Here is a 13,514-nt window from a genome sequence, read left to right as displayed (position 1 = left end):
CTCCGACTGCAGCAAACCATTGCACCACACCGCCCCTCCGTTAAACAGTTAATGAGCGTGCGAGGTGTGCTAAGCACTGTGGCTCCTACCCAACACCATGCTGTAATCCCGACTGCGAATTACTCTCAGTGCGGTATATTTAATTATTCATTTAAATCATCACTCCTGTAGTTTCCCATATTCCGTTTCCAGTAATGAGGACTTGATTCTCTCTCTCTCTCTCTCTCTCTCTCTCTCTCTCTCTCTCTCTCTCTCTCTCTCTCTCTCTCTCTCTCTATCTTTCCTTTCCTCCCCCACCTCCCAGTCCTTGAGATAATGGGAAAATGGAGGTTTTTACGTCAGAGGATATTTTTAGATCCAGCTTGAGTACTCAGGTGACTCAGTTCTCTCTGCTGTTTGCTTTAATAATTGTAAAGAAAAAAGTGGGAATAAGTAGTCTCCTAATAACCTTACCTTTCTTCCTTCCTAAGGGGGCGCGGGTGCAGTTGATTCCCAGTGACTGGATGAATGAAATGAGGGAGAAATTGGGCCAAAAGACAAACCCACACACATTCCCTTCTTGAAAAGCCAAACACACACACTTCTCTGCTGCCCACCATACACTCAGCGGCGGCGGCTGTTCTGTCAGCCCCCAGAGGGTTAAAATTGATCAGTGGTGGCTTCTCATAGTGTTTATTGTCCTTTCTCATTTTTGCTTTTCTAATTCAGTTTTCTTCTTTCCCCTCCACACACTACCAGGTGAATTTCGATGCTGATGTAGTCATAACTGATGTAGTCATAAATCCTAGTGGAGAAAGTTGGCTTAGCGGTTGGCTCAGGCTTTGCCACCAGGCAGGCCTGGTCAAATCCTGCCTATGCCAATTGTGTGATCATAGGGGAGGACTTCTCTGAGTTTATTGCTTCTCATCCATAAAATGGGGGCAATATTATCAACCTCACAGAGCCGGTTTGAATATTGAATGAGATGGGATGTGGAAAGAGTGATATGCAGTAAATGACCTAGAAGTAGACGCTGTTATTGTTTATTATTTTTTTAAATATATATTTTTGATTTGAGAGGAAAGGAGAGGAAGAGAGAGAGAAACATCAATGATGAGAGAGAATCATTGACCGGCTGCCTCCTAAATGCCCCCTACTGGGGATTGAACTGAAAACCTGGGCATGTGCCCTTGACCAGAATCGAACTTGGGACCCTTCAGTCCAAAGGCTGACGCTCTATTCACGAGCCAAACCAGCTAGGGGTGTTTATTATGTTTGATGACCGCGATGTAAAAATCAGCTTGTAGAGTGTGGTAAAGTCTTTGTAGGGCTTAGAAAAAGAAAGAAGGTTGTAGGAAAAATGGTTGAAAATAGAGGCAGAAAAATGAGAGGAGAGACCGAGCTGGAGCTGAGAGAAGAGCTCACTGTGTCAGGCAGGGGAGGGGGCGGGGAAGAGTGTGTGTCTCTTGGGCCCGCTGGGTTCAAACCCCATCTTTGCTACTTCCTTTGCATAGCTCTGGCCTAGTGCCTCTCCTTCTGAGCGGCAGCGTAGAAAAGGGAAATTTACTAACAGCGTCAAAACTTCTTAGGGCCGTGGTCGGCAAACTCATTAGTCAGCAGAGCCAAATATCAACAGTACAACGAATGAAATTTCTTTTGAGACCCAACTTTTTTTTTAAACTTAAACTTCTCTTAACGACACCTCTTCAAACTAGACTCGCCCAGGCCGTGGTATTTTGTGGAAGAGCCATACTCAAGGGGCCAAACAGCCGCATGTGGCTCGAGAGCCGCAGTTTGCCGACCATGGTCTTAGGGCACCCCAGGGAATCTGAGAGCAGCCCTGCACAGAGTAAACCCTCAGGTGCTCCCTTCCTGGAAATATCCGAGTGAGTCAGCCCCCAAGGCTGGAAGAGTGATGCTCGGAAGGACTGGGAAGAGGCCCAGTGGTGCTCGGCAGACGAGAATAAAACAGTCTCCAAACGCGAGCCTTTCAGCAAGGTGCTTTATGGAGGGCACCGCGTGAGGCGGAGCCACAGGGGAAAGGCGTTACAGAGGCGGCTCAGTCCTGACAGAACTTGGCGGACAGGTTCTTGTGCTCCTTGTTGTAAGGGGCCTTGGAGAAGCAGATGGCAGCGTTGCGGTCGCACTCGCAGATGAAGGCCTGGCAGGGTTTGTTTTTGCCTGAAAAAGAGCAAGGGGAGAGGCCTGAGCCCAGGCGGAGCCTGCCGTCCACAGCCCAGGAGCAGGAGAAATAAGGGGATAATCCAGTGGCCATGCCATTGGTGCAGATTTAGGGCTGACAGATTAGGCAATTAAAATGCCAGAATTTCAGATAAACAGTGAATGCAAGGTTTGGGATGTAGACTAAAAAATTGTTTGTTGTCCATGACAGAGTCAAACTGAACTGGGCAACCTGCGTTTATCTGGTGACCCTCGGTGTGAGCGCTGCCTTTGGGAAAGTCTTGTCTGTTTCGCACCCATATAGCTACAGCCTCTGATAACACAGGTAAGCCATTATAAGCCATGTGGGAAACACTAAAGCACATACTTAAGGCAGCAAAGTACTTTAAATTTCAACTTAGTGAAGTTTAGTAAGCCACTTTCTCTACGTTAAAGCTCATATTTAAAAAATAATAGAATATTATACAGACATTTAAAATAATTATGTCTATATGTGGAAATATTTCCAATATATCTTGTTTTTAAATATATTTTAGAGAGGAAGGCAGAGGGGGAAAGAGATAGAAACATCAGTGATGAGAGAGAATCATTGACCAGTTGCCTCCTGCTCAACCCACACTGGGGACCGAGCCTGCAACCCGGGCATGTGCCCCTGACCAGGAATCGAACTGTGACCTCCTGGCTCAACCACTGAGCCACACTGGCTGGGCCTAATATATTTTCTTTTGTTCTTTCTTTCTTTCTCCCTTTCTTTCTTTTTAAAATATATTTTATTGGTTTTTTACAGAGAGGAAGGAAGAGGGATAGAGAGTCAGAAACAGCGATGAAAGAGAAACATTGACCAACTGCCTCCTGCACACCCACCCCCACCCCCACCGGGGTTGTGCCTGCAACCAAAGCACATGCTCCTGACCGGAATCAAACCTGGGACCCCTGAGTCTGCAGGCCAGTGCTCTAACCACTGAGCCAAACCAGTTTCAGCCTAATATATTTTCTTGAAGGGAAAAATAACTAGTAAAGCCTAAAAATTTGAAAAAAAAAAAAAAAATATATATATATATATATATATATATATATATATATATATATATATATATATAAAATCTAACTGGTTATCTCTGGGTAATAGGATTATAGGTGCCTTCCACTTTCCATGACATATATTTCTGAGATTATATTACTTTGGCCTTGTTTACTTTTATAACCAAAAGAAACAGCATAGTTAGCATTTAAAATGCATTTGAACTTTACTCTCCATTAATTAACTGTGTATCTCTGCTTACCTTCAATCATTTTATTAAAGTTTTGTTTCTTTCTGCCCCTTTAGAGACCACAAATGAATTGTGGGTAGGCTTCTGCTCCTAACCCTTATCCCGAGTCCTTTGAAGCGCTTCCCGCCAGCGGTCACTCCCTCATTCCAGGTCATGCCGCTGATGCCTTTTTCTCAGTGAGGTCTTCCCTCACCCCCTTCTGTTCACTCACACACACATTCCCTCCGTCTCTCCACCATTCTCTGCCTTCTCTCTCTGCTTTATTTCCTCTACAGTACTTCTCAGCATCGAATGTGTTTACGTATTGTCTTTATTTTCCGCCTCTGCAATGGAGAGGGGAACACGGTTCAGTTGGTTACCGCGTTGGCCCCATACGCCATGGTTGTGGGCTTGATCCCACAATTCGGAGAGATGAACTGAATTGTTGTAATACACCACGTCCCTCCTGACGGTGGTGGGGTTCTGGGTAACATGTTCTGTGGCACCTTTGGACTGGAATGTGGTTATTTTGATGTTTGTACAGTAGCAACAACACCTTTCCGCTGTCTGCTCCTCGGAGCTGCCTTAGGGAGGGACACATCTCATCCCCAGGCCGTTGGAACCAGAATCTTTGGGGAAAGAAGCAGCTGGGCTCCGATGTAGCTGCCACTGGGAAGCCGTGATTTCTGGACAAGTGGCTGTTTGTGAGCTTCAGCTTCCTGACCTGTAAAATGGAGCTAAAAAAACCTACCTCACATACACACACACACACACACACACACACACGCCTCACCTAGCACCTGGCATGTCATAGGAACCTAAGAAATGCTAGTTCTGGGCTCTTTTGGGAAATAATCACACACTATAGCATGGCAGTTAAGAGCAGAGGCTTTTGAGTCATGCAGATCTGTGCTCAATAACCAAACACTCACCGAAGCCGGTTTGGCTCAGTGGTAGAGTGTTGGTCTGCGAACTGAAAGGTCCCAGGTTCGATTCCGGTCAAGGGCATGTACCTTGGTTGCGGGCACATCCCCGGTTGGGGGTGTGCAAGAGGCAGCTGGTCGATGTTTCTCTCTCATTGACATTTCTAGCTCTCTATCCCTCTCCCTTCCTCTCTGTAAAAAATCAATAAAATATATTTTAAAAAAAATAACCAAGCACTCTTTACGAGCCTTAGTCTCCTCATCTGTAAAATGGGGATCACCATGGTACCGTTCCTGGCACCAAGTAATGGATCAGCAGATGGTAGCCATGGCCACCGCGATGCTCCCTCCTGCCCACCGCGGGCCTGCGAGCCGGCGAGGGGCAAACTCACTGCTGCAGGTGATCTCTGAGCCGGAGCACTTGTAGGAGTAGCTCTTGGTGTAGGGGTTGTCCAGGAGGAACTTGCAGCTGTCCAGCTTCTTGGCTTGGTCGTAGCAGCGGTCGTGTATCTGGCAGCACCTGGTGGGGAGGAGGGGGAAGAGCTGAGGCAGGAGCAGGTGTGGGGGCACCAGGTCCCCCCGCATCTGCTCTCTCAGGAGCAGGGGGGATGTTCTAGCAGACAGGCTCCGGGAGATTTCAGTTTTGTGGCTTGAAGAACTGTCAGGCCTTTTCTCATGTTTATTGAAGGAGATTTAAAAAGTGGTTGCTGCCAAAACCGGTTTGGCTCTGTGGATAGAGCATCGGTCTGCAATTGAAGGTCCCAGGTTCGATCCAGTCAGGGGCATGTACGTTGGTTGTGGGCACATCCCCAGTAGGGGTTGTGCAGGAGGCAGCTAGTTGATGTTTCTCTCTCATTGACATTTCTAGCTCTCTATCCCTCTTCCTTCCTCTCTGTGGAAAATCAATAAAAAAAAAAAAAAATATATATATATATATATATATATATATATATATATATATATTTATAAAAAAAAGTGGTTGCAGGAAGACTTTCGCATCCTATATTCTGAAGATGCCCATGGAGTCCTTGCTGGGATGGTGTGTGTGGCAATGTCCTGCCACTAGAGGGCAGCCGCGCCCACTACCTCTCATCCCCGCATTCTGCGTCCCATCCACACCAGTGAGCGTTGCATTCAGAGTCTTCCTGAACCAGTGGTCCGCAAACTGAGGCTCGAGAGCCGCATGCGGCTCTTTGGCCCCTTGAGTGTGGCTCTTCCGCAAACTACCACGGCCTGGGCCAGTCTATGTTGAAGAAGTGGCGTTAGAAGGAGTTTAAGTTTAAAAAATGTGGCTCTCCAAAGACATTTCAATCATTGTGCTGTTGACATTTGGCTCTGTGGACTAATGAGTTTGCCAACCACTGTCCTGAACATTTGCTGACGTGACAGGAGGTGAAAATAGGTTGACCTTAGCAAGTGTGCAGTCCCCTTCCTGTGCTTCCTCGTGAGGGTCCTTGGCTCTCCCCGCCCCCGGCCCCCAGCCCCTCAGCCCCCCAGTCCCCGCAGACCAGCCCCCCAGCCCCCGCCCTTCAGCCCCCCCGCCCCCTAGCCCCGCCCCTCAGCCCTCCAGCCCCGCCCCCCAGCCCTCCAGCCCCCCAGCCCCCGCCCCCCAGCTCCCCAGCCCCCCAGCCCCCGCAGACCAGCACTCACTTGTCCAGCTCATCCACGGGGGTGCCGGAGCCGCCCAGGCCGCAGTAGCAGCCGTAGTTGTTGTAATCTTTCAGGGGGTCGCTCTCAGGTATCGTGCACTTGATCATGTTTCTGAACTGCCACACGGCCCGCGTGCCGAGGCCGGCCTCTGCGGCGCACACTGCAGGGAGACAGCGCGGTCAAGGTCGTCCCTGTGGGCCCTGCCGCGTCCTGGGCTCAGGGTCGGCCTGTGCCCTCAGGCCCCCGCTGCCCGCTCTGACCGCTGGCAGCTGCCTCCCGGGAGCACAGCGGGACACAGACACCTGGCAAAGCGACTACAGACTTCTTAATGAAAACTTAAAAAAACACTCAAAAACACATATATAGTCGAAACCGGTTTGGCTCAGTGGATAAAGCGTCGGTCTGCGGACTAAAAGGTCCCAGGTTCGATTCCGGTCAAAGGCATGTACCTGGGTTGCGGGCACATCCCCGGTAGGGGGTGTGCAAGAGGCAGCTGATCGATGATTCTCTCTCATTGATGTTTCTAACTCTCTATCCCTCTCTCTTCCTCTCTGTAAAAAAATCAATAAAAATATATTAATAAATAAATAAAAAATAAAAATAAAACAGGGAGTTACGTGGGGGGCTGTGGGACTGTGGGGCTGAGGTGGGGCAGGAGGGTAAGGACGGTGAGGAGCCTCTGTGGCCTCCCATCCCCAATGGGACAGCCTCACGGCCCACACAGCCGCTGCTCCCTCGGCCTGCACACTTGTCTCCTTTTAAAAGGCTGGGAGATCCTGGTTTAGAAGCCACCTCCTCAAAGGCCGTCCTGACCACCCTGCTACCACCTTTCTTCACGTTCTCTGTTCATAGACCTCCACCGTCTGCGCTCCACTGCGTTAGTGCCTCCCTCTCACAGGACTGTCCACACAGGACAGGCCTCAGGGCTTTCATTCCCAGGGCCTGACATTGGGCCTGGCACGTAGTAGACACTCAATAAATAGATGATGAGGCCAATGGATGAAGTCATCAGTGCAGGAATTAAAGTTCCAGCACGTAGTAGGTGCTCCATCAGTGTCGATTGAAGAAGTTAGAAAAGTCTGCCTCCGGCTGAGGGTTTGTCTAAGCGTGGCCCCCTGGACCCGGGGACGCGGGATCCCTTCGCCCCACTTGCAGAGCCTGCCCCTGTGAGGTTCGGTGCCCTAGAGAGGAGATGGCATGAGGTGACACTGGGGTCCTGTTTCCGTCAGCCTCCTCTGTTGTCTCTCTGCCCCCTGCCTTGCCCTTTCGTTCCCGGGTGTGTGACCCGGACCCTCTCCCTGTGCTCAGACCCGGGCAGAGGAGGGCGGCAGCCCCGCGGGCAGAGGCGTGTCCTGGAGCAGGAGCCCGGAGCCTGCTCAGACCAGAGGAGCCGGCTCTGATGGCCACCCCAGACCCTCCTCCTGCTCCCCTGTTCCCTCTCTCTCTCTCTCTCTCAGATCCCACCGGCTCTGTCTGTGCGGAGGCCAGTCCGCATAAGGCTGCTGTGTGTGTGGGTGTGTTCCTCCGACAGGGACCATGGCTCCTTCCTCTCAGTCCTCAGAATCCACCCAGAGCCTGATACCTTGCTGGCTCTGATATCATCAATGTTGAATGAATGAATGAATGAATGAATGAACGATGGATGGATGGATGAGCTGGGAATGTGTCAGATTCCATTTATTCATTCAATCAACAGTGCAGCCGAAACCGGTTTGGCTCAGTGGATGGAGCGTTGGCCTGCGGACTGAAGGGTCCCGGATTCGATTCCAGGCAAGGGCATGTACCTTGGTTGCAGGCATATCCCCAGTGGGGGGGGTATGCAAGAGGCAGCTGATCGATGATTCTTTCTCATCGATGTTTCTAACTCTCTATCCCTCTCTCTTCCTCTTTGTAAAAAAATCAATAAAAAATATTTTAAAAACAAACAAACAAACAAAAAAACAGTGCAAACAGCACTATCTCTGCACTGACAGAGCCCATGTAGATGGGGGTGGGGATGAGGTAAAAAAAAAAAAAAAAAACAACAAGATATGAATTGCAAGCAAAGATAGATGCTGGGCAGAGGGCACCTGGTACCAAGGCCACAGGGCAGGAAGAAGGAAGAGGGTCTTCGTTCGCCTGGATGCTCAGGGTGGGCCTTTCAGAGTGGGTTACCCGAGTGCACACTGAGGGTTGAAGGGTGCCCGCCTGAGGGGGAGCTGTGGGAATCCCAGTATGGGAGCTCTGACGCCCCACAGGGAGCTCTGAATAAAGACTCCACGTCTGGCCCAGCCGGCGTGGCTCAGCGGTTGAGCATCGAACTACGAACCAGGAGGTCACAGTTCATTTCCGATCAGGGCACATGCGCAGGCTGTGGGCTCGATCCCCATGGAGGAGTGTGCAAGAGGCAGCCGATCCATGATTCTCTCTCCTCATTGATGTTTCTCTCTCTCTCTCTCTCTTCCTCTCTGAAATCAATAAGAAAATATTTTAATGAATAAAACAAAATAAAATAATAAAAGATTCCAGGTCTGGCCAGCCCTGTGACCTGTGACCCGCGTCCCAAAAGAGTGAGGTCTTAGCCCCGGAGAGACTCGCCTACCTGTGAGCAGAGCAGCCAGCACCAGGAGCCTCATCCTGTCAGGAGACTGGTGAGCGGGAAAGGACTGACTCCATCGGAGAGCGGCCGCCTTATAGGCCCGGGGCCGAGATAAGGCGGAGTGTTTGCTCTGCTCCCCGCTGACGGGGTGTCCTTGAGCCGGTCTGCTGCGGGTGACGGCCCGGACGCCCTGCCAGGAGGAGGTGCACGCATTCGTCATCAGCACTTTTTGAGGAAAGGGGTTATTTCTGGAATCACGTATCCTGGAATCTTGACCTTCTTACCCTCCCCTGGGCACTGAGCCCAGCTTCATCGCTGGGGGTGGGGGTGGCAAAGCCATCGACGCCGTCCACGTGGCGTTGCCTCCATGACTTCCTGTGCGCCCGGTCTGCGTGGTGGGTCCCGCTGAATGAGCCGTCCACCTCGCACCTGGCAGGTGAGGGAGCCGGCTCCGAGAGGCGAAGTAACCTGCTCCAGGCCACACAGCCAGCCAACGGCAGAGGAGGCACGCAGACTTAGTCCTCACTAATCCTGTCTGATTCTAAGGCACATGATTTCTTTTCTTTCCCCCGCTGTACCAATAGCAGCTTCCTCCCCATTCCCACGGTGGGATTGTAAGAAAGCCCCCCCAAAAGACTTACAGAATAAAAAAAGCTTTCAGAGCTATTGTATCGAATGTCTGCATGACCCAACTGGCGTGGCTCCGTGGCTGAGCATCGACCTATGAATCAGGAGGTCACGGTTCAGTTCCCTGTCAGGGCACCTGCCTGGGTTATAGGCCCAATCTGTGTGGTGTGTGCGAGAGGCAGCCGATCAATGATTCTCTCTCATCAGTGATGTTTCTCTCCCTCTCTCTCCCCCTTCCTCTCTGAAATCAATAAAAAAAAATATATATTAAAAAATGTCTAAGCCGAAACCAGTTTGGCTCAGTGGACAAGTGGATGTTTCTCTCTCATCGACGTTTCTAGCTCTTTATCCCTCTTCCTTCCTCTCTGTAAAAAATCAATAAAATATATTTTAAAAAAATGTCTAACATAACACTTTGGGGGTGAATTTCAGCTAGCATAAACGAATCATTGTATTTTACTTATTTTATTATTATTATTATTTTTTAATATTCATAGCAGCTTTATTCATAATAGCCCCAAAATGGAAAAAAAAACCCCAACTATATATTCTTCAACAGCAGGATAAACTGTGATATATTTATACAATGTAGTACTACCAAAAAATAAAAAGAGAAGGGCCCTAACTGGTTTGGCTCAGTGGATAGAGTGTTGGCCTGCAAACTGAAAGGTCCCAGGTTCAATTCCAGTCAAGGACATGCACCTTGGTTGCAGGTACATCCCTAGTAGGGGGCGTGCAGGAGGCAGCTGATAGATGTTTCTCTCTCAACGATGTTTCTTTCTTTCTTTTTTTTTTTAAATCAATCTTTATTGTTCATATTGTTACAAAGGTTCCTCATTTCTTCCCCCCTCCACCAGGTTCCCACCCCACCCTCCGCCCCCTCCCCATCCCCCATTGTCCTCATCCATAGGTGCAGTTTATGTTCAGTCTCTTCCTCCCTCCCTTTCCCCGATAGTAAATCCCTTTTCAGATAGTAAATCAGTTACTTAGCATTTTCTCATATCAATAATACCACCACATGCCCAATGATACACTTCACACAAAAGACATTTCCAAATAGGTCAACCAGCCTCATCCAGGCCCCACCCAAGGCACTCACAGATCAACACCCCAGCCCTGTACTAACTCAACACATCCAGATCTGAGCCTTCAACACTTGATTCAGCAGACCCTCAAGTTCCCGCAAAAGTTTCCCGCCATGTCTGAGAGGCAGCCCTGGGGCAGGGGCAGGGGAGGAGCGAGCTGCTCCGGGCCTGGCCTCTGTTGCTCTGGTCGTTCCACAACCAGCTGCTCCGGGTCTGCGAACCATTGTATTTTAAAGTGAACAATTCAGTGGCGTTCAGTGCGTGCACACAGCGTGGGGCAATTTCCCCTCCCCGGCAGACCCTGTCCCCCAGCACCCTCGCTCTCGCCCAGGCAGCCTGGATCCGCCGTCTCCCTAGACCCACCTTCGGGGGCTCCCACAGCAGAGACGCATGATCTTCTGTCATTGTTCACTTCGTGTTTTCCCACTGAGCCCCCGTGCGATCTCTGCGGCAAACCCCGTTTTAATTTTATTTACGTTTTATGAGCATTTTATCTCAGGATAGGATATTTGTTGTGATTAATGAACCAATATTGATATGTTATTACTCTCCAATGTAGTGTTCATAAACTCAAACCCACGGCTTACTTACAGATCCTTAGTTTTTAAGTTTTACCAAATGTTTTTTCCTTTTTTGTTTTTTTTTTGTTTAATATGTTTAATATATTACAGAGAGGAAGGGAGGGTTAGAAACACATCGATGAGAGAGAAACATCGATCCGCTGCCTCCTGCACACCCCCCACTGGGGATGTGTCCACAACCAAGGGACTTGCCCTGGACCAGAAAGAACCTGGGCCCCTGCAGTCCGCAGGCCGAAGCTCTACCCACTGAGCCACACCGGTCAGGGCTCACATGTCCTTTTTCTGTTCCAGAGGCCAGTCCCGGAGAGCACAGCATTCCCGCTGTCCTGTCTCCTCAGACCCCCTTGTCCTCGCTGACCTTGGCTGTCTGGGGCAGCCGGGTGTCCGGGAGGCCCCTCTGTGGGAACACGTCTGATGTCTGGCTCCTGATTCCCTGGTTCCACTGGTGGTGGTGGTGGGGGGGGGGTGGAGGGAGGAAGATCACAGAGGAAAAGTGCCGTTCATCGCCTGCATCCTCTGGGGAGCCCTCTCTCATCCTCTGGGATGCCCGGCCACTGCCCAGAGGACCCGGGCTGGGCTGCGGGGGAGCGGACATGGCCGAGCGGACTGGGACCCAGAACCCAGCGCCCTTCCCGAGCCGGGCCCTGCACCTGCGCAGGGGAGGGCGGGGGAGGCCTCTGGCGTCACTGGGCCTGGCGGCCCGCGGCCCGGGCGCCTCTGCTCTCCCCTCCACAGGCGCGGCTCTGGGCTCCGGGAAGAAGTGCCCTCCTGCAAAGGCTTCTGCTTCACCTCCAGCCCCGGGCAAGGCCCCTCCGGCGGATGCGAGAGCACTCGCAGCGCCGAGTAGGCAGATGGGGAAACTGAGGCCCGCAGAGGGGCAGAGGCTGGTCTGCTCAGGCCTCATTCTGCCCCCGGTGGCCTCGGGTGTTCCCCTCCACCTGTCCCTTCCACGCGTCTCCATCCGCCCATCCACGCGTCTCCATCCGCCCATCCACGCGTCTCCATCCGCCCAATAGGGTAGCCATCGGCCAGCCACAGGGGCTGTTTCAGTCCATTACAATCAATAATATTAAAAACCACTCTCTCAGTCACACCAGCCGCGTTGCAGGGGTTCGGCGGCTCCAGGTACGTGGCTAGCGGCTGTCAGCGGGCTGCGCAGACAGCGGTTCGGTGGGACCCTGGGCAGGAGGTCGCAGAGGCAGGGGGCGGGGGCTGCCTGAGGAAAGGGAAGGCACGGGCAGCAGAATGCTACGCTTCGGGGTCAGAAGGAAAGAGGATCCTGTGGGGGCGTCTGGGGAAGGAGGCTTGGCTGGTGCCACCAAGCCCTCTGCTGAGAGCACGGGTTACCATTTAGCCGGGCGCTAACCCTGCCAGGTCCCATGCTGAGAACCTGGTTCCCACCTCTGAGGTGGGTCCATTCACAGGCTCCATTTCACAGAGAAGACGCTGGAGGCTCAGAGAGGTTAAGGAACTGCTCCAGTGTCACACAGCAGGACCGAGAGGTGAGCTGGATCTGGATCTGTCGTCGTGGGCGGGAGCGTGGAAGCCCCTGGAGGCCAGAGGCGGGTTTCACCGCCCCACTTTCCTCCTCCACCCCCTCCCCCGCCAGCTGGAGGCTTTCCACAGAGGCAGGCTGCACGAGTTCCCACACGCACTAGAACATTCTGTTCCTGGAAAGAGACGGGCGTGTGCGACAGGCCGAGCCCCCGGCGGGACTCAGCGGTGAGCGCTCTGCTCCAGCCCCCGCTCCGGACGTGACCTTCTCCGCCCCAGGTGTGTCCCCGCGGCTGCTCCCAGCCTGGGAACGGCACACGCTCGGGTGGAAAAACAGCCAAGGAGAGCTGCCGGCTCCTTCGGTGACGCAGGCCCGCACCCGGCAAGGTCACACGCCCGGCCCCCCGGAGACAAGGCTCCTGCTTCCAGGAAATGCTTTTTTTTTTTTTTTAAGATATATTTTATTGATTTTTTTACAGAGAGGAGGAGAGAGGGATAGAGAGCTAGAAACGTCGATGAGAGAGAAACATCGACCAGCTGCCTCTTGCACACCCCCTACCGGGGATGTGCCCGCAACTAAGGTACATGCCCTTGATCAGAATTGAACCCGGGACCTTTCAGTCCGCAGACTCTACCACTGAGCCAAACCGGTTTTGGCCAGGAAATGCTTAAAAGCAGCCACCGTGTGTTGAGGGCTGGTGCGCCTGGCTCTGTGCGGCGGGCTCTATAGACATTGCTTTCCAGCCTTAAGCTCCTGGCACAGCTAGCTACTCCCGTTTCATCATCTCCCCCGGTTGCAGACGGTAAAACGGGCCCAAAGAGCTTAGGTGACTTGCTTAAAGTCACAGTGCTCGAGGGAGTGGAGACATAGGATCTTTCCACTTACTTGTGTCTTCATTTCTTTCAGCATTATCTTGTAGTTTTCACTGTACAAGTCTTTCACCTCCTTAAGTTCATCGTTTTTAAATGTATTTTTCTGATTGTTCGTTATTTTTAAAAATATATATTTTATTGATTTTTTTACAGAGAGGGAGAGAGATAGAGCAAGAAACATCAATGAGTCATCGATCAACTGCCTCTTGCACGCCCCCTACCGGGGTACGTGCCCGCAACCAAGCGATCCCAGGATCCTTCCGCTGAGCAAACCGGTTTCGGCCCGATTGTTC

General features: G+C 51.6%; 1 protein-coding gene across 1 annotated transcript; it reads right to left on the bottom strand.

The window, feature by feature from the left end:
• Nucleotides 1-1,964: 1,964 nt before the first annotated feature.
• PLA2G1B (phospholipase A2 group IB) lies at nt 1,965-8,707 on the bottom strand. Its single transcript, XM_036449619.2, has 4 exons — nt 8,565-8,707; nt 5,984-6,143; nt 4,726-4,853; nt 1,965-2,160 (listed from the first exon to the last, which is right to left on the bottom strand). The coding sequence occupies exons 1-4, from the start codon at nt 8,596-8,598 to the stop codon at nt 2,039-2,041; spliced, it is 444 nt and encodes a 147-aa protein (XP_036305512.1). The 5' UTR covers nt 8,599-8,707; the 3' UTR covers nt 1,965-2,038.
• Nucleotides 8,708-13,514: the final 4,807 nt, after the last annotated feature.

This window comes from Pipistrellus kuhlii, unplaced genomic scaffold (assembly GCF_014108245.1).
Source record: "Pipistrellus kuhlii isolate mPipKuh1 unplaced genomic scaffold, mPipKuh1.p scaffold_m20_p_20, whole genome shotgun sequence".
Lineage (NCBI taxonomy): Eukaryota > Metazoa > Chordata > Mammalia > Chiroptera > Vespertilionidae > Pipistrellus > Pipistrellus kuhlii.
Note: the sequence above shows the minus strand (reverse complement) of the source record. Positions and strands in the feature narration are given on the sequence as shown.